General features: G+C 46.5%; 4 protein-coding genes across 4 annotated transcripts; 1 reads left to right on the forward strand and 3 right to left on the reverse strand.

The window, feature by feature from the left end:
* Nucleotides 1-934: 934 nt before the first annotated feature.
* LOC135805442 (FGFR1 oncogene partner 2 homolog) lies at nucleotides 935-6,637 on the reverse strand. Its single transcript, XM_065319473.1, has 5 exons — nucleotides 6,237-6,637; nucleotides 5,199-5,384; nucleotides 4,784-4,849; nucleotides 4,408-4,587; nucleotides 935-1,605 (listed from the first exon to the last, which is right to left on the reverse strand). Exons 1-5 carry the CDS (start codon nucleotides 6,366-6,368, stop codon nucleotides 1,543-1,545), a joined length of 627 nt encoding a protein of 208 aa, XP_065175545.1. The 5' UTR covers nucleotides 6,369-6,637; the 3' UTR covers nucleotides 935-1,542.
* Nucleotides 6,638-7,663: 1,026 nt separating this feature from the next.
* On the reverse strand, nucleotides 7,664-10,933 carry LOC135805443 (uncharacterized). The gene is made up of 2 exons (XM_065319474.1): nucleotides 10,677-10,933; nucleotides 7,664-9,280 (listed from the first exon to the last, which is right to left on the reverse strand). The coding sequence occupies exon 2, from the start codon at nucleotides 8,782-8,784 to the stop codon at nucleotides 8,098-8,100; it is 687 nt and encodes a 228-aa protein (XP_065175546.1). The 5' UTR covers nucleotides 8,785-9,280; nucleotides 10,677-10,933; the 3' UTR covers nucleotides 7,664-8,097.
* Nucleotides 10,934-15,359: 4,426 nt separating this feature from the next.
* LOC135805445 (uncharacterized) lies at nucleotides 15,360-17,789 on the forward strand. Its single transcript, XM_065319476.1, has one exon. It carries the CDS (start codon nucleotides 15,455-15,457, stop codon nucleotides 17,198-17,200), a length of 1,746 nt encoding a protein of 581 aa, XP_065175548.1. The 5' UTR covers nucleotides 15,360-15,454; the 3' UTR covers nucleotides 17,201-17,789.
* Nucleotides 17,790-17,963: 174 nt separating this feature from the next.
* On the reverse strand, nucleotides 17,964-20,897 carry LOC135805444 (uncharacterized). The gene is made up of 2 exons (XM_065319475.1): nucleotides 20,334-20,897; nucleotides 17,964-19,975 (listed from the first exon to the last, which is right to left on the reverse strand). The coding sequence occupies exons 1-2, from the start codon at nucleotides 20,685-20,687 to the stop codon at nucleotides 18,374-18,376; spliced, it is 1,956 nt and encodes a 651-aa protein (XP_065175547.1). The 5' UTR covers nucleotides 20,688-20,897; the 3' UTR covers nucleotides 17,964-18,373.
* Between the last annotated feature and the right edge of the window lie 548 nt (nucleotides 20,898-21,445).

Here is a 21,445-nt window from a genome sequence, read left to right on the forward strand (position 1 = left end):
TACTGTAGAGCAAGAGTACATAGCCTCCCATCTCAAGAGCGTGCAACTCCCACATACCCTGCTGTCCCCACAGAATTTCAAGTTTACGTCACTTTTTTTATGATGCACTGTTCCTTGTACCAATGATACAACATTTGGGGTGTCAATGCATTGCATATGCGCATGACTTGTGCACACGTTTCTTTTGCACTGGTTTTATTTGTATGGGATCAAATGGGGCATTGTCCACCCCATGTTTAGGATACGTCTGACAATAAGTGCACATTGCATCATAAAAATGATGTCCACTTGAAATCCTGTTGGGACAGCAGCCATAGTCGAGTTACACACTCTTAAGATCTTGGGGGGGGGGGGGGGGTGTACCCTTGGATAGAGTCTATCGAGGAGTCGTCAAATATTTGACGACTCCCTGGAGTCTATGGCTTTGCGTGTTTTGGGTCCAAATTTCAGAGGTGAGGTTCTTTACGTACGTTGTGGCTCACGCAAAGAAAAGGCGTAGTGTCATGCCGGCATCATTCATATATCAGGCGGAAAACTGCACAATATCTGGAACGGGAAATTCCCAGTACACATTACACTTGACTTCTTTGCATGAACCTAGAGCAGAACAGGCTTCCTATACGTTCCGGGAATGCGAAGAATGTTCCTTTGATTCTTCGCGTCGCATTCCCGTAGCGTAGAGCAGAATAAACAAGTTGATGATACAGCGAAGAAGTTCAGCTTCATTCCCTTCCTGGAAATGTCTGGCTTTGGCTCCTGTTGAAGCCACACATCTCCGAGAACAGTGCAGGTTATTTCGTGGCCAGTGCATCGACAACCACCGCATAAGGGGGAGGGGCTAGCTACATCTCATGCGTTAGCAAGCACACAGCCCAGAATGCAGGGAGGACTCCATGTAAGGGTACACACCAGTGTTACAGACCTGGGACACAAGTCAGATTGAACTGTATTCCAAGCAGCCAGTCAGAGTGATGACACACGAGTAAGAAAAAGGAAAGCTACCGGGAACCAACAGTTAGCCAGTGGGCAAATTGCTAGCAGGCAATAGAAACTACAACGGCAAGTTTTCAACAAACACCCTGCGTAAAAAGAAAATACTGAAGCAAAAATAGGATCATTCATTCATCAGGTAGACGAGGACAGGCTAATACCAAAGACAAAAGCATAAAATGGGAAGAGGTCAAATCACAGTGACAGTACATTCGCCAGTAAAACAGCAAAATAAAAAAAGAAATCAACTGAACGAATTCTAGAAATGTTGGTTCAGAGGAGTGTGGGTCCTAGGGCATGTGTTTCGTGAAAAGGATATTGTATGTTCAATGGAGGTGTCTTCAGAAGAAAATAATTGACATTCGTGAATGCAGGAGTCCAAGAGCTAGTGTGTCGTAGTTTTCTTATATAAATAGTATTCAACGGGCATAGGGGAGGGATAGCGTGACGGCGATACAGTGTATTTTCTCAATATGTTCATTGCAAGCATTGCGAAGGCAGAAGTCAGACAAGCACAAGCAAGACGTGGAAAGGAGACAACACATCACGCCGCTAAGAGGTTTCCTGGTCGGGCTGCTCAGCAGATGCTTTCAACGTACCGGTCAGGCGAGCGTACTAAAGTAGCAAAGCATGAAAAAGACATAGTAATAATAATAGTTGCAGTTCGCATGTCACTCATGGAAGGATCCTTGGGCTTAACGCATTTGTCACTGAAATCCAGGCAGAAGAGCCAACAAAAGGCATCTCAATACAGGGTATATTCTAGGACGATTTTCCAACCGGTTACGGTCCAATGAAGAGTGGGGGGGGGGGTCCCCCGGAAATTTTTTTCAAAATACAACCCAAATATGGCACTCGACAGCAATTTAACAGATTTCTTACTAACTCGTGACCCTAGTACCAGCCCACGCGGCTTCGCTGGAAGTATCCGTCCAGAAAAAAGCGTTTGACCATTCACAGCTCCATTCACCCACAGAAAAGTACGGGCGGTTGGAACTGATTTGTAACTTTTCAACCGGTCGCCAACAATTTCAACCGGTCAAAAACCGGTTGGGGCGGTTCTAGAAAATTCCCTGCAATATTGTTAGAATGTAAAGCAGTAAAGAACAACTACGTAAGCGCAGCACATTTTTCCACACCAGGGTTTACTCCGCTATCAATCCCCCCCCCCCCCCCCCCAGGGCTGTAGCTGGTCCCCTGTTTAGGGGGTGCACGAGGTGGGAGTGTGTGGTTGTACGACGAAAGCGCAAAGACATTCTTCAAATCTATCCACGCAATGCAAATTTGGCGTTTTGCCGTCTTTGCATCACGCATCGCCTCATAACAAAGTGATGTATGCTCTAAGCACCCAGCCTTTGCAGGCATAAATCCTTTCTGGTTGTCACCATCGAAGAACTTATTGCCTAGCATATGTTTCAAGAGGCGCTTTGCAACTAAGGTGAAAAAGATCTTCCCGGACGTGTTTGCTAGAGCAATCGGTCGGAATTTCGAAGGATCATCAGACACCTCCCCCTTGGCCAGGAGTGTGATACACGCTACCAAGAGTCCATAACCCCCCAGAGTGTGCAACTCCAGGTTGGGGTCTGGCGCAACGAAATCCAAACATTGCGTCATCCGGTCCCCGGGCAAGCATGGGCGGATGGGGCCATGTGCATATCTGGTACATCCGGCGGGGGTTCCAAGTAGTTGAAGGTTGCTTTGAAGCCGCGGAAGTGTCACGTAAAACGTTTGCTCCATGCCACGGGCTATGCAGTGTCAGCAGAACGGCTTTGATTTCACAGTCACAGAATTTTTTTATTTGAAGAGAGTTTCTCTGCTCGTTGTCTGAAAAGCTTGTATTGGGAGAGTTCGTGACTCCGGGATAGCAAGAATAGGCATGGATATAGATTTACAAGATTTGATGGAAATAGCTCTTGGCACACGGCATGAAGACCCGATCGATTTCGAAGTAGATGTGCTTCAACCTCGACAATCGAGAGAAGAAAATGAGGAGCCCAGATCGAGCAAAAACTGACGAATATCGTCCACAGAGACACTGCACCCCGGCGACAATGGGGAGCGCTTTGCTTTAGGTTCAACAGTGGCCATTGTTCTTCTCTTATCGGAGAGACACTCAAAAGAGAAAACTGTTCGAAAACTCTAAAAATTCTTTGTGTACTTGAGCCTTTCCAGGCGCGGCGTGTTCCGTGGATTCGTAAAGAAAGACCCCAAATTGGGCAAACGGGCGAAGTAGGTCCGGGCCAAACTTCCCATTTCGTCATAGCTACTCACTACATGACGTATGAAGTTTGGATTTCGTTGCGGCACTGATTTGTGCTGAGAAGGATCACGAGTTGCACACTCTGGGGGGTTATGGACTCTTGACGCTACCTGCCACTGCCTTGGAATGATCTTGCTCTCCCAAACCCGCCCAAAGATGGTGAAAAGAATGGATTGAAGGGAGGGACAAAGCTTCCAAACTATGTAAGGTATCTTGTCAGGCCCCGGTGCAGAGGTGTTGCGACACTTCTTCAAAACATTCTGAAACTCAGTCCATGTAGGGGTCCCCTCATCGACTGGGTGGGTGCAATCCCGGGGCTTCCCTGCACTGGGGCAGGATTCGTACGAAGTGGCACAATCCTGGTCTGCATATGTGTGTTGGAAGTACTCAAAGCAGGTAGTGTCAGAGAAAGTGGGTTTGACATGGTTGGTTGGTTGAAACAATTTCTTTCCGAAGGCATATGGGTCCTTGAGAATGGCATCCTGGTCCCTCTTGTTCCGGGATCGATCGTCGTACATCTTTTGTTGTTTCAAAAGACGCTTGATTTGTTTTCCAATTGAAAAATACTCATTTCTGAGCGCTGCAGGTACTTCGTCCGGGTTTTTGATCTTACGAAATTGGCGCTTTAAATCACGCCTGTGAGCCCGGAGTTTTTCCACTGCACGGTTTTTATTTGCATTCTTGTGTTTTGGTGGAGGTGGTGGTGGTTTCTGGTCGAAAAACCAGTGAATGAAGTTCTCTAGTTTGTCCAGAGTCTCTTCGATGTTAGTGTTTTTGAGGTATGAGGTTGGGAAATGTTGAGTGAGATGGATCTTCAACTGAGCGTTTATTGTGTGCCATGCCTTGGTGTTTTTGGCTGACGGTAGCAGTAGGGACTGCCGGACTTCTACCTTGTCCATGTCCCGTTGATTCAGGACATGAAGTAAAGACTCATTATGACAGGGAGTGGATTCGTGCGGGATTGTTCGCAGAGAGAGAGAGAGAGAGAGAGAGAGAGAGAGAGAGAGAGAGAGAGAGAGAGAGAGAGAGAGAGAGAGAGAGAGAGAGAGAGAGAGAGAGAGAGAGAGAGAGAGAGAGAGAGAGAGAGAGACACACACACACACACACACACACACACACACACAGAAGCAGAAACCAAAGAGAAGGTACAGTCTTACCTCTTCTTCCAGATTTTCAGAATCAACTGAATCTTCCAGTAGCTGTTTCATAGCCTTGATCTCATTCTGCAGTTGCTGGAAACGCTTTTCTTTGTTAGCTTCCGCCTTGTTGTCCACATTTATAGATTCTTCAATGACACCTGCCATGAGCTTTATGTGCCAGTTTCGCTGCTTGATCTCCTGAAGGGCAGAGTGGTTACGTGTTGCACAAGAGAAGACCATTGTGAGAAGAGAGGTCAAGCAGTCGTGCAGCCACATAATTGCCACAAACCATAGAAAAGCGTGCTACCAAGAGTACATAACCTGGTTATGCACTCTTGGTGCTACCTATCTACTGATCAGACGACACGGCAGCCTATTTTGCAACTCTTCTCACCTGAGAGCGATCATGCTGCGAGTGAATCTTGCGATCTTGCCGGTTCGCCGCCACCAGCCCCTCCCTCTGCACCAATAGAACAATACGCGAGGAAAGTACAGGACACAAGAAAATCGAGGGGAAACCGTCGTCATGATGACTTGGCACACACATTCAAAACACAACTCCAGCAGACATTTTCAAGCAAGCACGGTAAACACGATTGTATAGCAGGACTACAAAGTGTGCCATCAACAATTCAACATACAGATCATTGAGACAGCTAGCAACCAAAAAACTGGTGCCAAACAAACAAGGCATTTTCTCCCCAGCACACATTCTGATGCCATAGCCCTTGGCTACGGACCAGCAGCCACCAGCTTGATCTGGTGAGCTGCGTTCGGGGGGGGGGAGAGGATACGGTCAAATCACAAACCTGCTCTTTGAACTTGGTCATAACAATCTTCATGGCTTGCTGGTACGCCATCACAGATGTCCGCAGATCGGAGTTCTCCTGCTCCAATGACTGAACTCGTGTGCTCTCGTGCGCTGCGCCGTGAGCAAGCACCATCTTCGGCCTCCTGCCAGCGCTGGTATTTAGATCGTCCACCTCTTGACGATACTGCAGCCAAAATACGGTACCGAAAAAAAAGAGCACATGTGTTTGTTGTACACGTGCAGGATGGACAACGGTGGCATCTTATGGCGCGTACAGTGCTATACGCATGCACACAAAACAAGACTGTGGAAGACCTCACTGCAGACCATTCCTTGCCAGAAATGTCCATGATGTGGGCGGGGGTGCACTGGTGGGTGGCTTCGCTTATTTCCTTTTTCTCATGTTTACGGTATCATCTTTCTTATAGGGTATTCACACGACAGGCAAATCCACGTGCACCGGAAAGTTGCTATGGTATTTTACCTGTGAACGAGAAAAGTGGCTGAAAAGTGCAAGCGAGCTGGGGGCCCACTTTCACGATAATTGTGGCGTGCACGAGTACATTTACATCAAAAAGCGCGAAACAAGACTTGATTTTTTACGCGGCTCTTTAGTGCATGATAATTATAGTATGTGTGTTTTGAAAATTTGAAATACCCATGGCTACTGGTCGGTGAAGCATTCAAAAATGCAAACGTGCCTGTCGTCAAGTGCAGCTGTGTGAATCTACACAGTCACTTTTCTCGTATGTCAATCCCTGTAAAACGTGCAAGTGCCTGTCGTGTGAATACCCTATTATACCTTTCACCGATGGACGTATGACTGCAGGTGGTTAGATATGTTTAGATGGTCTTGGCTAAGATAGCCTAGGCTTAGCAGTAAAACCTCTCAACACACAGACAAGCACAGCATGATATTGAAGCTCTCAATCATCACGCCTTCACATATCAACCTTAGTACGTCAGTTAACGCCACGTGTAGATAGGAAAATGGACTTGATATTGCAGCACCGCTAGGCAATCAAAACCTACCTACCTGTTTGAATTCGTTGATGCTGTTTTTCAAGGAAGATGCCTGAGACAAGAGGCTATCGACAGCTCTCTCCTGTGCCTTGAAATGTGCCGAAAGACTTCTGGCGTCCTCAAGGAGCTGCTGCATCATAGCCATGATTATCTACAAGAAGCCTTCCTTCCAAGGCAGGGCAGCCAGATCTCTTTCAAATGTTCAAGTCAGTTTTTTTTCCGTTTCTGCTGCCAGACTACCCACAGATGTAGTGTACACTCTACTTCTACAATGAGACTAGCGCGTCAACCATAACAACTATGGTATAAACTATAAGAAGAAAGAATGGCTGATAACCTTGCTTAACTGTCGCGTTTGATAAACAAGCAAAATCATAAGATCGTGAGGACACAATCATGATAATAATAATTATTATTAATTAATTATTTTCACAACCCGGAGCTAGCTATATCCCATCCAGGGAGTCGTCAAATACTTGACGACTCCCTGATCCCATCCCCATCATGCATGATATGGCCCAGCGCGATGCGCGTGCGATCGCGCGAGTGGTTGATTGCGTAGATTTTGTGTAGAAAATCACAAAAGTAACTTTTATATTTATTTATGAAAAGAATTCGGGTGGACACACCCATGGCCATGGGCCATAGCGCTACATATCACATCCGAACCAGTTCCGTTATTTTTAGTCCGGGATCCCGATCTCGAAATCGAAAATTTGGGTACCACTTCGTAGGGAGCACAAAAACTCTTCGCCAACCCTTCAAGTACCTAACAGTGAGTATGCCTGAAGTTGTCGGACATCTCAAAGCTGTGCCATAGCCTCAGGAGAAGGGAATATATCCGACGACAAATCGACAATTTCAGGCAGGAGATATCGTAATATTTTTGGCTCACTGGGCGAAAAATCATGAATGCAACCATTGAGAGAAAAGAGAGCGCGCGCAAAAATGTGAAACACCTCTGACTAGGAAAGGAAGAAGAAAACGACGCCACAATTCAAAAACTTTTCAAAAGGCGATGCTCGGCGTGGATTTCTTTGAAGGAATTACTTGCTTCTATGCAACGTCCTGGTTTTTCGTTCGTCGCTGTCCTTTCCGAAAGTAGTTCAGGTCATTCAGCTCCAGATAAGTCTCTCCCGTGTGCCTTCCTCTTTCCATTTCCCCTGATGGTAGAGCCATAAAACATCGCCTGATGATACTACCTGGTAGTAGTACTGGCTCTGGCCACTGATTGGACCTTCCTGCTTGGAAGGTTCAAGGTTCTGGAACCTTCCAAGCTGGAAGGCTGTTTGCTTACGCACTGGAGATGTGTTAGAGCTACATAATGTCCACACAGCACGCGCTAATTACCAGGCTACTGTGTGGCGACTGGCTTTGCAACCGAAGCCCGATGTGCCTACGCCCATCGGCAGAGGATGGATTCAAGACAGCGACGGTAAGTTGTTCCGATAAATAATTAGCACCGGTAATGTACCCAACTTTGGATCAAGTTATGCATGAGGAAATTTACACTTGTGTAATTGTTATGGTATGGTACGCGTCTACAAAGGCTACAGTGGAGTCTGCGGATATTGAGAAACATACTGCAAGGTTGAAAGAATTGTAATTAGCAGATAAAAGGATAAAGGATACAGTGCTGCCCTTCCCATTTAACCAGATATCTATGACTGTCTACGGGTGGAAAAGCCTCTTGTACGGGCAAGAACAAAGTAATACAGCTAGCGTATGTTGAAGAAGAAAATGAGCGGAAACGTACTATGCTGTGAAACACGCATGAGGCATGATCAGGGCAAATGATAGCTGAAAAGAAAAGGAAAGAAAACAAACACACACACACACACACACAACAACAACAAGTGCCATACGCATGAATGTTAACGGCCAACGCCAAGGCCGACACCATCGCAAATTGCCAGCCCACCGAGACGACGACGTGAACCCCGGAGACGAAGGTCGACAGCCCGGAAAACAGCAAACTGATGGTGGATCCGCACCCAGGACATGACGTTGCTGTAGGACTTGTCCCACCTGGAGGCAAGGCGCATAGCAAGTCGCCGTTGATACGCACGGTACTCTGTGTGCAGTGCACCATCAGTTGAGCAGACCAGCGGGGTGAAGGATGCTCGCAGCTCCTCTGCGGCCGCCTTGTACTTTCTCTTCTTGGAAGAGGCAGCACTGTTGGATACGGCGTTCCAAGAGAGGTTCGAGCGGACGTAGCTGGGTGCGTCGGCATCCACGATGCGGTTGTCAAAGTACGCCACCCTGTCTCCTTCCCAAACTCCCCGGACCAGCCAATCCGCCTGCAGTGTGGGGCGGTTGTTGCCATCCTGCACAGGTACCATCACCGGCTCGACAGCCACACCTCCCCATGCAACGTCTGCCAGCCGGGCATCGAAGTCGCGGACATCGTTGTGCCCGCGCTTGATGAGCCCACCCTTCATGCAATCCAGACCATGCTGTAGAGAGAAAGCAGCTCCACAGCCATCGCAATGCGACGGGAGAGCGTTCGGCTCCTGGCCATAGCGAATGGCCAACTGATCGCGGAACTGGACCGCCGACATGTCATAACCTTCCTGCTTGAGAGGAAGCACGGTCAACCAGCCGGAAGCGTTGACTGTCTACTGCACAAATATACGCGAGGAATAAATTAACTGTCTGTGACAATGTTTGTTTCTTCCCTCAGGCAAAGTCGCTGTGAATTGGACGGAACAGCAGGCAGTTGCAAAGAACTTCAGAGCCTCATCAGCTGCGGGTGCCGAGGAGTGTGTGACACTCAACGCTGCTCATGCAAGAAGTCATCTCTTGCGTGCACTGACATCTGCCGCTGCGAAACTGCATGCGCAAATCCGCTCACCAGTAGGCCAGAGCAACCACCACAGCAAAGTACGTCCGTTGACATATCGCAACTGGAAACTGAGTCCAATCATGCCCAGCCAAACTCAGATTGCGACGACTCATGTGTGTCCGATAGTGATGGATCAGCTGCGTGTACGAGTGATGATCTCAGCAATGATAACGTTGATAGTGACTGTGCGTCAGTTTGAATTCCCTGCGCAGCTGCCATATTGTAAAGGGAGAAATTAGACATACAAGAATGAATCAAGTTAGAAAACTAACAGTGACAGCAAGGCCCTACAACTAACATACATGCCATGTGGCAATATTCCCAGATATTCCTAGATTTTGTATGTGGATAAACATTGTGTGTACTATTGTGCTACAGTAAAACCTGGTGTAAGCGACCTCTCGTTTTACCGACCACCTACGACCGTTTTTCCATGCACGGCCAGTGCTACACAGACACTGTGGGCTGGATGTGCGCACGTGCACGGCATCATTGCAGCATATCATCATATACATTGAGAAACAGTTTGTGTAATATACAGTGTAGAATTGTACTACTTTTTAACTATTTTACCAGGATGCGCGAATCATTGCAGCATATTCCTTTTGTATATTGATAAACATTGTATGTGTGAATGAAGTTGAAGACACTGCAGCTGTACTTATGGTTGATAAATATGGTGGTAAAGACACACCTGGCAGCATGGCGGTAAACACACGCCTGCCCACACACGCTCTCTAGGCTGCAAAGTTCTGGCACAGAGCTCTCCTTCTCACCACCACCATCAGTTCGCGCCTGGTCGATGCATGGCTGGCGGTATCCGGCATAGCAGGCTGGTACATCAAGTAGCGCATGGCACATAGATGATGACACAGTGTGTGGGCAGGCGTGTGTTTACCGCCATGCTGCCAGGTGTGTCTTTACCACCATATTTATCAACCATAAGTACAGCTGCAGTGTCTTCAACTTCATTCTCCCGAGTCAAGCTCCGTATGAAGACATCCAAGAAGAAGATTGCCTGATGAGTCCAGCGGGGACGAAACGTACGTCGCAATCGAGCTATGTCGTTGCTGTGTCATCATCTATGTGCCATGCGCTACTTGATGTACCAGCCTGCTATGCCGGATACCGCCAGCCATGCACCGACCAGGCGCCAGGCGCGAACTGATGGTGGTGGTGAGAAGGAGAGCTCTGTGCCAGAACTTTGCAGCCTAGAGAGCGTGTGTGGGCAGTTGTATGTGTGAGATACTATTGTATTACTTTTTTGAAATATTCTTTCAGTTCATCACTAGAATAATTGTCAGTAGATTAATTATCAGTACATGATGATCTATTTTAAAACATTTTACCTGGATGTGCGCATCATTGCAACATATCATCATGTACTGATAATAATTATCTACTGACAATTATTCTAGTGATGAACTGAACGAATATTTCTTGAGAGAGATGCAGCGAGGACACATACTGACAAGTTATTTTGTTCTTTTCATTGGATACCAGAATCAGTGTACCAACACAGAAGTGCATTGTTATTGAACATTGAATATTGATATCAAACGAAATATATTTTTCAAGTTCGTGATTCAAGACAAAATACTGGCTCACCTTGTGCCGGGGAGTGGGTAGTATTCCATAGGATGGGGCTTCAGCAACTACAGCATTGGCTCGGGCTTCAGACTCGACACCACTAATAAGTAATCCTTCACTCGAGTCGAGTGCTATTACTAGTGTTGACAACTTTTTGAAATAATTCAAAAATACTGTACTGTACTGATGCATTTCCCTCACTGCGCGTAAAATGCTTCATGTGAGCGTGCCCAATCAATGCTCAGGTGCACGAAGATCTTGAAATCGGCGAGGAGAAATTGCCATGAAAACCCCCAGGCGCGTGCACCGTATGAGTTTTTTGGTGTCTGGAAACCACCTTTTTTCGGGCAATCTTGCCAAAGGAAAAGCGTGCCTACGCTCGTACTGGATTGGTTATCCTGCATACGCGTCGATCGACGGGCAGTTTACAGTACAGTGACTATGTCCTTATTTCGAAGTGAGAGAGAGTAGCTTTGCATGCAGTTCGAAATACAATATTCTCTCTTTCTTCAGTGGAGAGTAGCCACAGAGAGATCGATCTCTAGCTCTGGTTCGCTCCTGGATTGGCGATGACGTTCAAGAAATCCGTTTTGTCTCGAAATTTGAGTCAAGCACGCGCGATGCAAGTCAGTTCAAGGATATGATTGACGATATCTCCTTCCAAACTGTTGGCTCAAATCAAGATGACAGCCTTTCGTTTTCGCTCATGTGCGCAGCAGAGATGTTCGTCAAAAACGTTGTCGACTGGAAGACGTAAAAATGTGCGTCCATGATCCACTTGCGCTGCTTCAGAACGAAGCGCAGCTCCGGCCGCGACTCAAGGGCTCGGGGCTTCGCTTTTCTCCCGCGAGCTTCCATCGAAGCAAGGTCCATAACTCTTGAAATCATGTGGGACATTGCCAATACATGCCGAAAACGTCGTCATAAGAACAGAAAGAAAGATACGTTGAATGTAAGCAGTGTTTTGATGAAACAAACATGCCTGCATGGAGTGGATTCGATTTCGTGAAGTACCATAGACATTGAATTTGTGTTATACGTATAGACTGTAGTGTATACATGTAGCCTGGGCGCCTAGGCCTATCAAACTTTTACGGGTTCAATATGACAAACATGTACAGTGCACATGAGTACATTTTAAATTTGCACCGTCTTTGCAAATACTTTTTGAAGTGCTGGTATGTAAAAGGTAACCCGTGCCCGTTTTTTCCTGCTACAGGTTATACATGTACATGTAGATCTGCCAACATTTCCATGTAACACCGTCCCCTCCCTAGCCCTCCATTCCTCATAATACTCTTATTTCTGTCCTTTCTACCCCTGTACCTGGTGCCCTCTCAGACGCGTTTGTGCCGGCATGATCTGATGATAGCAGTCGGACGAGCCCTGCATCTCATCAGCACCAGTGTTCATTGGTGCCCTGCACCTCTGATCTTGAGTCCCCCCCCCCCCCCCCCCCCCAGTCTCCTCCCTAGCCCTCGCCGTTATCTCCGACGGGATGTTCGGGGGATGCGCATGTGCACAAATACATACTTATACAGTGGGTCTCAAGAAAAAAATTACCAACTCTAGAAACCCCCCTTTCAAGACTCGGTGCACGCCACTGACCCCCTCGTAGCAAGCTTATGGCACAGCGTTCAGGAGTCCGACAAGTGAATCCATGCTACCAAACCCCTTCCCTATCTAACTGGACCATGCCCAAATCCTCCTTCCAAAGTGGCACACCTACTGCGAAAAATTGATTTCTCAGAATCCGGATTCCGGACTATTTACAACGTTTCGGCACTTGGTCATCATCAGGTAATAACACAATGAATTATAGCAATAAAAACTGCTTTATGGCAGTTTTCTAAAAAAGGTTATTGTGTTCTAGTCCATGGACCCCGTCTAAAAAGTAAGAAATTAACGAAATGTGATAGCCGAAAATTAAAATTTCACACAAAACCTCACAATAATCACGACACTTGAAGATCTAATAGTACGGCTTTCAACACTTGTTTATTCCGACACTTGTACTTGTACAAGTACATGTACTGCGCCAACATGCTTGCATGTGAAAGAGGACCACGAGGGGAAAAGGTCGTCTCGCATCCTGTGTGTGATTATTGTGAGGTTTTGTGTGAAATTTTAATTTTCGGCTATCACATTTCGTTAATTTCTTACTTTTTAGACGGGGTCCATGGACTAGAACACAATAACCTTTTTTAGAAAACTGCCATAAAGCAGTTTTTATTGCTATAATTTCTTTTGTTTTTTGGCTAAAGGATATTACCGGTATTATTTTTATTTTATTTATTTTACTAGGGTGTTTCCCACAGACCTATGGTCTTCTTACGGGAGCCCCTAGAAAGGTTAAGCATGAACGAACAAATGGGCGATAATCTGTACAAGAGCGAACAGTGGAAGGCAGCATATTCCACCGATCAGAACCTATAATTGTGTCACCAATGGAATGCCCTAAATGATGGCCTAAATGTAGCGACTCTACATGTTATTATTATTATTATTTTATTTTACTAGGGTGTTTCGCACAGACCTATGGTCTTCTTACGGGAGCCCCTATGGCTATGTACATGTACGTGTATCATATCAATTTGCATTGATGTGCAAGCCTTTTCTTGCAGAAAATGGAACTAGTCTTGCATACATGTATTCATGTTCTTCTGCAGGGGAATCATATGAGTAGTGGCGGTGATACTTTTTTTTATACGCAGGTCATTCTGTGGATGTTGCAGAATTCCATGACTCTGTCATAAAATTGTCTTGTGTTTCAGAAAATTCAGATGTCCACACCCTAAATCACATTTGCATGAGAATTGTAACCAGGTGCGTGCCGCAGATGTTTTTGTTGATTCTGTGTTTATAATTGTAGTCATGGGTTGTCGTGATAAGGTCATCCGGCATCATATTGTAGTGAAATCGTAATCCTGTTGATGTCGGTAAAACTTTTGGAAGCAGTTCAATGACTTCAAAGTGTTACAAGTCCACGATTATCTAAAACAACACAGCAAAGTAGGAACAATAAACATGTATTAAAATGTAAACAAATACATTGCTGAGTCCGACACCTCGTTCCAACAACTACACTGATCCTGAGGATATAAGGGGCAAGGATATATGGTTGGAGGTACTGAGAGATAAACAAGGCACTCCATAATAATAACATGTTACACGACTTTGGGGGAGTATGAATGATATCCAGTCAAACCTCTTTAGGACGAACATCAAGGGACCGATGGCATTTGCTCTGTGAGTTTGTCTTAACCCTATTTTTATAACGAGTGAATACAATTATTTCTCCAATACTGCAATAGCGACACGAATAGATTTCTTCTACAGCGAAAGATTCTAAGCCAGACCAAACCATTGACTCGTCTTTTATGAAACAAATGAGTCACTGAACCTTTCTTTAGCAACATGACGGCAACTGAAACAACAACAGAGAAAATACGATACATGTACAGCACATTCTTGCAGGTACAACAAACAGATTGCAGATCGTAATTCTTGCTCTACCGGCACGCAACTTTATTTGGGGCAGTGCAATCTCGGCGGTACTCACAAATCAAACAGCCCAGACTCGAGTAAACAAATCCAATCGTACGAGATTTTCACGACTGCACCCATTGGCTTGTTTCGTATGAAGCAAACAAGTCACTGAATGCATGAACCTCTCCATAATGGAGATTTTCCCTGATATGCGAATTTATTTTGCATACTATTATAAACGTTAGTACTCGGCCAATGCGTCCTTGAACCTTCGCCTCCAGATTGGGAACTGCCAACGATGCTATGCCACTGCAAAATTCAGATTCTACCCCATGATCGGAGCACGGAATCCCGGAAGCAATCATGACCAGTGCCTTACTTGTAACGTACCAATGTACAATGAACATGAGTACATGTATTTCGACAACACATCTAAGCCTTACCGTCAAGAAGGTGAACTCGCGTTCTTCGCACACTGTTGGCAAGTGCAAAGAGATACGAATGGATCTATTAAATCCGAATAAAATCAGCACACGTTTCCGTAAATGAAAGGGTGAGCATAAGCAAATGATTTGAAGGAAACTGGTCAACTCAGAGATCACCTGTCATTGAGTATTCCGTAAAAGGAGGCCTCGACAGCAGAAAAGCTAAATTTAGAAAAGAGATCCTGTCAGCTTTTCCATTATTATTTTATTGTATTCCACCTAAAATCAGCACACTTTTCGTAAATGAAAGAGTCAACACAAGCAAATGAATCAAAGGGAACTGGTCAACTCACCTGTCATTGAGTAATATTCCGTGAAAAGAGGTCTCAGCAGAGCCGAAGCGAAATAAGCCAGGACACGAAATATCCGAAACAGCTCATGCAAGAAGCAGTTCCAAAGAAGGAAGTTCCTCGCGCATGCACATCCGAAAACGGACTGCATGCACGGCATGCAACACAATGTCTGCCGTGCACGTGCACAGCACGCGGCTACCACCCGTTGGTAGATCTAATACCGAGCACCTTACGTAGAAACTTACGTAGCATAGCGGTGTCGTTTTTTCTGCCATGTGAACACAATAATAGAAAAGCTGACAGGATCGCTTTTCTAAATAGACCCTTTGCACAGCGTACGCATTATGTCATCATTATCATGACGTCAGGGACCCGTGCTAGGTTGGAAGCAACTTGGGACATGTCCCATCCTCGATTATAATAAATTGTTTTCAAATTGATATTAGAGTTTTCTTCCCCTTCTTCTTGCGCTTGTTCCTTGCCAAGCAGTCCGCTTTTTGCATTTCTGTAGTCTGTGTCCATTGTGGTGATGGGTATATGTTCTATTGCCCGCTGTACGAAGCGGACGGGTCGAGATAAAATCAAGAGGTTTTCTCTTCCCAATGTGAACTCGAAAACGAAAAGTGCTGACATCGAACTGGTCAAGGAGAGGCGACGGCTGTGGATTGCAGCGATAGCCAGAGCAGACCTAGTTGGGAAGACATTGGATGATGCTCGTGTTTGCAGCGATCATTTCATTTCCGGCCGCCCTTCTGAACTCTGGGACAAAACAAACCCAGATTGGGTTCCTTCGAAGAATTTGCCTGGTCCTGGCAAAAGGAAGGCGAGTGAGGAGCAGGTAGTGGAGCGTTATGCCCGTCGCAAAGCCAGACAGAGAGTGGAGGAGGCCCATTCAGAGGCTGCAGCTTCATTGGATGTCAATGATCCGCCACATCTGTGTGATGTTGGCGTTGCCTCGTTACAACCACCACCATCACCTGATGCTGGGCCTGCTGCTTTGGATCTGTCACCGCCACATGATGTTGATGATGAGAGTGACGTCCTTGTGGAGGAGAGCATGGATTTATCCAATTTTCCACCTGGCCAGCTGGTTCAAGAGCTAGACTTTTCTGAAGAAGGCAGTAAGGACACCAATGACAAATGCGTGGGGACGTTGTTATCTGGTGATGATATAACATTTGCCTTTCAATCTTTAACGGAAGCCACCTTCTCACCTTCTTCCCTCCATGCTCCAACGGCTAGCTCCAACAACTTGGACGTCCAGGTGCAGCTGGCCAGGCTATCTACAGAGAACAAGGGCTTGCAAGATAGGCTGACCAAGCTGACAGCGGAATACAAGGTGCTTGAAGGCAAATTGGCCAGTCACGCGCCGTTCACGCAAGCCAAGTTGCAAAATGATAGCGATGTGCGGTTCTTTACGGGTTTGCCAACCTTCGAGATGTTACTGGCTGTGTACGAGCATGTGCGTGAGGGAATGCCAGACTCATTTGGCTGTGCCTTGTCCCCGTTTCAAGAGATGGTTGTTGCCCTTGTGAAGTTACGGTTGGACTCATCATTACAAGACCTGGGCCATCGGATGGGTGTATCGGCTGGCACCATTTCCCGCATTCTTACCAAATGGTATACAGCCATGGACCGTCGACTATCACATTTGGTTGTCTGGCCAGGGAGGGAGGAGCTACAAGCGACAACACCAGTTTGTTTCAGGGAGGCGTTTGGCGTGAAAGTGTCATCAATCATCGACTGCTTCGAAGTGTTCATAGACAGGCCTTCAAACTTGTACACCCGTGCCCAGACATGGTCGAACTACAAACAACATAACACAATTAAAGTGCTGATTGGGATCACCCCGCAAGGTGTCATCTCCTTCATCTCCGAGCCGTGGGGCGGGCGCGTCAGTGACAAGTATCTAACCCAGCACTCTCAGTTCTTGTCAAACCTTTTACCTGGAGACATTGTCCTTGCAGACCGTGGCTTTGACATCCAGGAGCTAGTTGCCGTGCAGGGAGCCAAGCTCCACATCCCAGCGTTCACAAGGGGTAAGAAGCAACTGTCGGCCGATGATGTGCATACCACCCGCAGCATCGCAAACGTGCGCATCCACGTCGAACGAGTTATTGGGAATCTCCGCAAGAAATATTCTATTTTGCGAGGAATACTGCCGATTGATTTCCTGCGTAGTCGCTCTGGAGATGACCGACCTTTGATTTGCCGTATCATTCCTGTATGTTGTGCCCTGACCAATCTCTGTGATTCGGTTGTGCCTTTCGAGTGACTACACCTGTTGCCTGCGCCGATGACCCGTTTCGACTTCACTTGACTTGTCCACGGAGACGGTGGAGAGCCCGAACGTGATGGCTGTAGAGTGTGTGTGTGTGTTTTGTTGTTGCTGAAATCACAGTTGTCCTTTTTACAGTTTCCAGATTTGCAAGTTACCTCTATTGTAATGACACTGCCATATCATGATCTTTTTTCGCTTCACTTGATTTGTTCACGGTGACAGCGGAGACACCGAACATGTTGGCTGTGGGCTTTTTCCTCTGTTGCTTGTATCTTCTGATCTTATCCCGCAATCTGAGAGCTGCCATGCAGTCCCGTAGATACAGTTTGAAAAAATTTATAACGATTTACTCGTCTTGTGTCCCACATACATGTACAGACAACATTGGTTACAACGACATGCCTCCGGGCCTCAAAATCTTGTCCCTATATCCGCTGTATTGTTAGCTTGTGACAATACACCAGGGGCTTCTTAGCATGCAGCAATACCTACTTCTCGCTTGACTTCAATATACAGCAAGCAGAGCATGGGATATATTTTCACTCCCTGCATGGTTGAGACAAGCAAACACAATGCTTTGTGAGGTAGTGGTATTGTATTGGACTGGGGAACAGCCAAGGAAGGATGCCGCTTTTACGGACTAATATTAGCAGATGTGGAGAGATACTTGTACAAAACTACTACTCGTACGTCAGGCAGGCAAAGAAGAAATCAAATTTAGCAAAGAAATTCAGAAAATCAGAAAACATTCGCGTTCATGCTCTCCACATTCTCAGGTTATAAACAAAAACATCCTACTAGACTAACTTGTAATGGTCATGCCCGCAGTACAGTAGTTAGGGGCCAGGGAGCCAAGAGAGTACTGTGTCACTGGGGTATACAACCGGAATCCTTCTTCATAAACACATACACACACCCGTTACTTGCCCATTGCAACAGCAATGATAGCGAAAAGCTGTTCGTTCATTGTGCGTACAGGCACACACGCACGTACACACACACACATGTGCACACACACACACACACACGCGCGCGCGCGCGCACACACACACACACACACGCGCGAGCTATATATGCTAAGGTCATTTCCAGTGGCAAGGGAAACTATAGTGGTTAATGAGTGGCACTACCACCATAAATAACACAAAATGACGAATACGTCAATGACTATAAAAAGGGGTACGCTGTATAACAGCAAGCACACAGCTTTCCATCCTCATCAGTCGTACATATATGATGAAAGTGGTGACCACAGCGGCAAGGACGAAGATCTAAAGAATAGGAGCATCCACTCTTGCAGCAGGCCTTCACCATTGACGGCGAATGAAGTGCCAGACTCGACGCCATCGGATACTGGACTTGGGCGATGCTCGCAGCTGACTGAAGAGAGAGGCTTTGCGTCGTCATTTGGACTGTCGAGGAAGATGTGGCTTCTCTGGCAGGCGACAACATTGGTGGTGGTTGTTGAGGGCCCATGGTAGTGCCAATACTAAGACGAGCACCCTTGGACGTATACCATTTCCCAACGAGCTCTGGCAAGATGCACCCAAAGAAGAACTTCTTCGCCTTTGTAATGAAGTCCTTCCAGGCATCACAGTCCGGGTAGATGCGTTCAACATGTAAATCATTCTTGCCATCCTCAGAGAAGAGGCACAAACACAAATCACAGAAATCTGCTCCCGTAACATACAGCTGGGTCTGGATTTGCAAATAATAAGCGTGAGTCCGCTTGAGCTGTAACTTGCTCCCAACCATTTCCAGGCAAAACTTCTTGTCCTGGGAAGCCGAATCCAATGGAGTCCCCCGATGAGTATAAGGGCACTTCACCTCCACCAGACCGGATCCACAACAATCACATTGGACAATGCCATCCGGTGAGGCAGCGATGAATGGCAGCTCCTTGCTGATGACTAAACCAGAATCAGACACCTCGAAATTCATGTGATTGGCAGATATCATAGCAGTGTACCGCTCCCGTGCAGGGCCTTCGTGTTCTTGTCCCCAGCGTGTAGAGGGAGCACCCTTTGGCAGAGGATCGGGGTAGCATATAGCCTGGATGAGGCTCCTGGATGGAGACTGCGCAGATGTGTGACATATATCATACATTCGGGAAGCCGTCACACGGCCGGCTCTTTGTTCAAACCACACTCTGCTGCCAGATTGCATCCTTGTAGCTGTCTCAACAGCTGCCACTTCCCTCTCGCTTATGTCCACATTACTCTGTGCACACACATCAAGAAGCTGCTCATGGCTCATAGCGAGGCATTCCTCTTGATAAAGGCTATTCAGTGGCTTCGGGAGGGTGGGTGAAGTTGATGCTGGTACATAACCTGATAGGAAAGGCTTGATGACGGACAGGACGGCGGGCTTCGTTTTCAGGGACGCAAGGGTCTTATAGAAGCACTTCTTCTCGGCGTCTGAGGGTAGCTTCACACAGAGGCGCTTTGGGCTTGGGGGAGGTGACACATCTCGATCAAGTGCTTCCTGCCTCTGCTGAGGCGACGAGAAATCAATGTCTGCTACCCTGGCATACTCCATTTCCTTCTGAAAGGTTGGGACCTTCCACTGGCATGGCACTCCAGTTACGGTCGCGGCGGGTTCCTTATGCCGATGAACAGCCTCCAGGAAAAACAGAGTAGCAGCAACATGTGTGCACGTTTCTCCCAAGCCTGCCATACAGTTGCAGTGCGCACAGCAGACAACACCATCGGGGTCTGTGATAAGCCAACAGTGTAGTGGTGTTTCGCTGAACCTTTGTGAGTGACGGACCTGTGAGAGACATGGAGCACATGGAACACATGGAATGCACGTTCATCACTCACCAACAATTTGGAATAATTTGTACATATGCATACTGAGAAATATAGCCCTGGACATGTCCGCAAGAAGGGTATAGTAAGTACTACGTCAAGTCACAATCTCATGGCACAGTAAGTGGCGCATCTAGTACATGTGCTGAAATTTGTTTATCAATTATTCCCCTATAAGTTCAAAATTTGAACCACTTTCATACACACATACTAATCAGGAGTAAATAGCCAACTCAGCAGATTCAGTTTTGTCAGTTCTGCCATACTAGTGTTACCGATGAAGAGTGATTATTTATTGTGATGAACAAAACTCTTACCCGTGCTACAGTGACATGTTTCCCGCAGCACTCGAACGACTTCACTTCCTTCACCCAACCTGATACGAACTGGTTATATGCGTCAAGGCCCTTCTTTGCTTTAAACTGCTTTTTGGAGCAGAAACTCGTTTCATGGACCAAGTAGGACATAAGGTCAGACATTTCCACACACGGCTCAACAGGTTTCGCACCACGAGGAACGCCCAGCATTGGGTCGAATCCAGAAAGCAAAGACAATTTCTCTTCATATCGTTTCTTCCCAATGGAATCCAATTTCTCGGCATACACAGATAACTTGGGGGTAACTACTGGCTGCAGTGGGTCAGATGAGACTACAGGCTCCGTGTCCATCATAACAATCAATACAGACCAGTGGTAGAGCACGATGAAAGTGAAAATATGGACGTCAAAGTGGCATTCTCAATTGCCAAACATTCAATCTCCTTCACCATGTTCACGACATGTCCCATTTTGAAGAAACACCGTGCACGTGACAATGGTGAGTCATGGGTATGACGCGTGGCGTACAAAACGCAGCCTTTTTGGCCGCATATGCAAAGGGTCTATACCGTGGAAGCCACACAAGAGCAGTATATACGCAGAGTGTAGCGCCAAAAAAGATGCGAATTATGTCACCTAGTATGACCATGACAGAGAGAGAGAAAAGGCGCAAATAGCACATCACGGAGGAGAAGGAGCAGAAGGTAGCGCGCATTGTGCTCTGTGAATGGCGTTGCGCAGAGTGTAGCGCCAAAAAATAAAATGATGCGAGTTATGTCACCTCTATACAGAGGGGGGGGGGGGGGGGGAGAGAAGGTGCAACTGTGCACATCACGGAGAAGAAGAGCGCGCCGTTGTGCTCTACGAAGTGAGGGTACATGCCAAATAATTATGGTGTTAATTCTAGCACAGGATCTAGGAGGGGAGCACGGAGCCCCATGAGTCAATGCACTAATCTATTATAGCAATAAAAACTGCTTTATGGCAGTTTTCTAAAAAAAGTTATTGTGTTCTAGTCCATGGACCCCGTCTAAAAAGTAAAAAATTAACGAAATGTGATAGCCGAAAATTACAATTTCACACAAAACCTCACAATAATCACGACACTTTCA

The sequence above is a fragment of the Sycon ciliatum genome, chromosome 1 (genome assembly GCF_964019385.1).
Source record: "Sycon ciliatum chromosome 1, ocSycCili1.1, whole genome shotgun sequence".
In the NCBI taxonomy this organism is placed as follows: domain Eukaryota; kingdom Metazoa; phylum Porifera; class Calcarea; order Leucosolenida; family Sycettidae; genus Sycon; species Sycon ciliatum.

Coding starts and splice junctions, on each gene's coding strand:
- LOC135805442 (XM_065319473.1), bottom strand. CDS start 6,368: ATGGCTATGATGCAGCAGCTCCTTGAGGACGCCAGAAGTCTTTCGGCA. Junction 5,385..6,236: donor GCATCAACGAATTCAAACAG/GTAGGTAGGTTT, acceptor TTTTGGCTGCAG/TATCGTCAAGAGGTGGACGA. Junction 1,606..4,407: donor CTGAAAATCTGGAAGAAGAG/GTAAGACTGTAC, acceptor TTGCTACTTTAG/TACGCTCGCCTGACCGGTAC.
- LOC135805444 (XM_065319475.1), bottom strand. CDS start 20,687: ATGATGGACACGGAGCCTGTAGTCTCATCTGACCCACTGCAGCCAGTA. Junction 19,976..20,333: donor AACATGTCACTGTAGCACGG/GTAAGAGTTTTG, acceptor TGTCTCTCACAG/GTCCGTCACTCACAAAGGTT.
- LOC135805443 (XM_065319474.1), bottom strand. CDS start 8,784: ATGTCGGCGGTCCAGTTCCGCGATCAGTTGGCCATTCGCTATGGCCAG.
- LOC135805445 (XM_065319476.1), top strand. CDS start 15,455: ATGGGTATATGTTCTATTGCCCGCTGTACGAAGCGGACGGGTCGAGAT.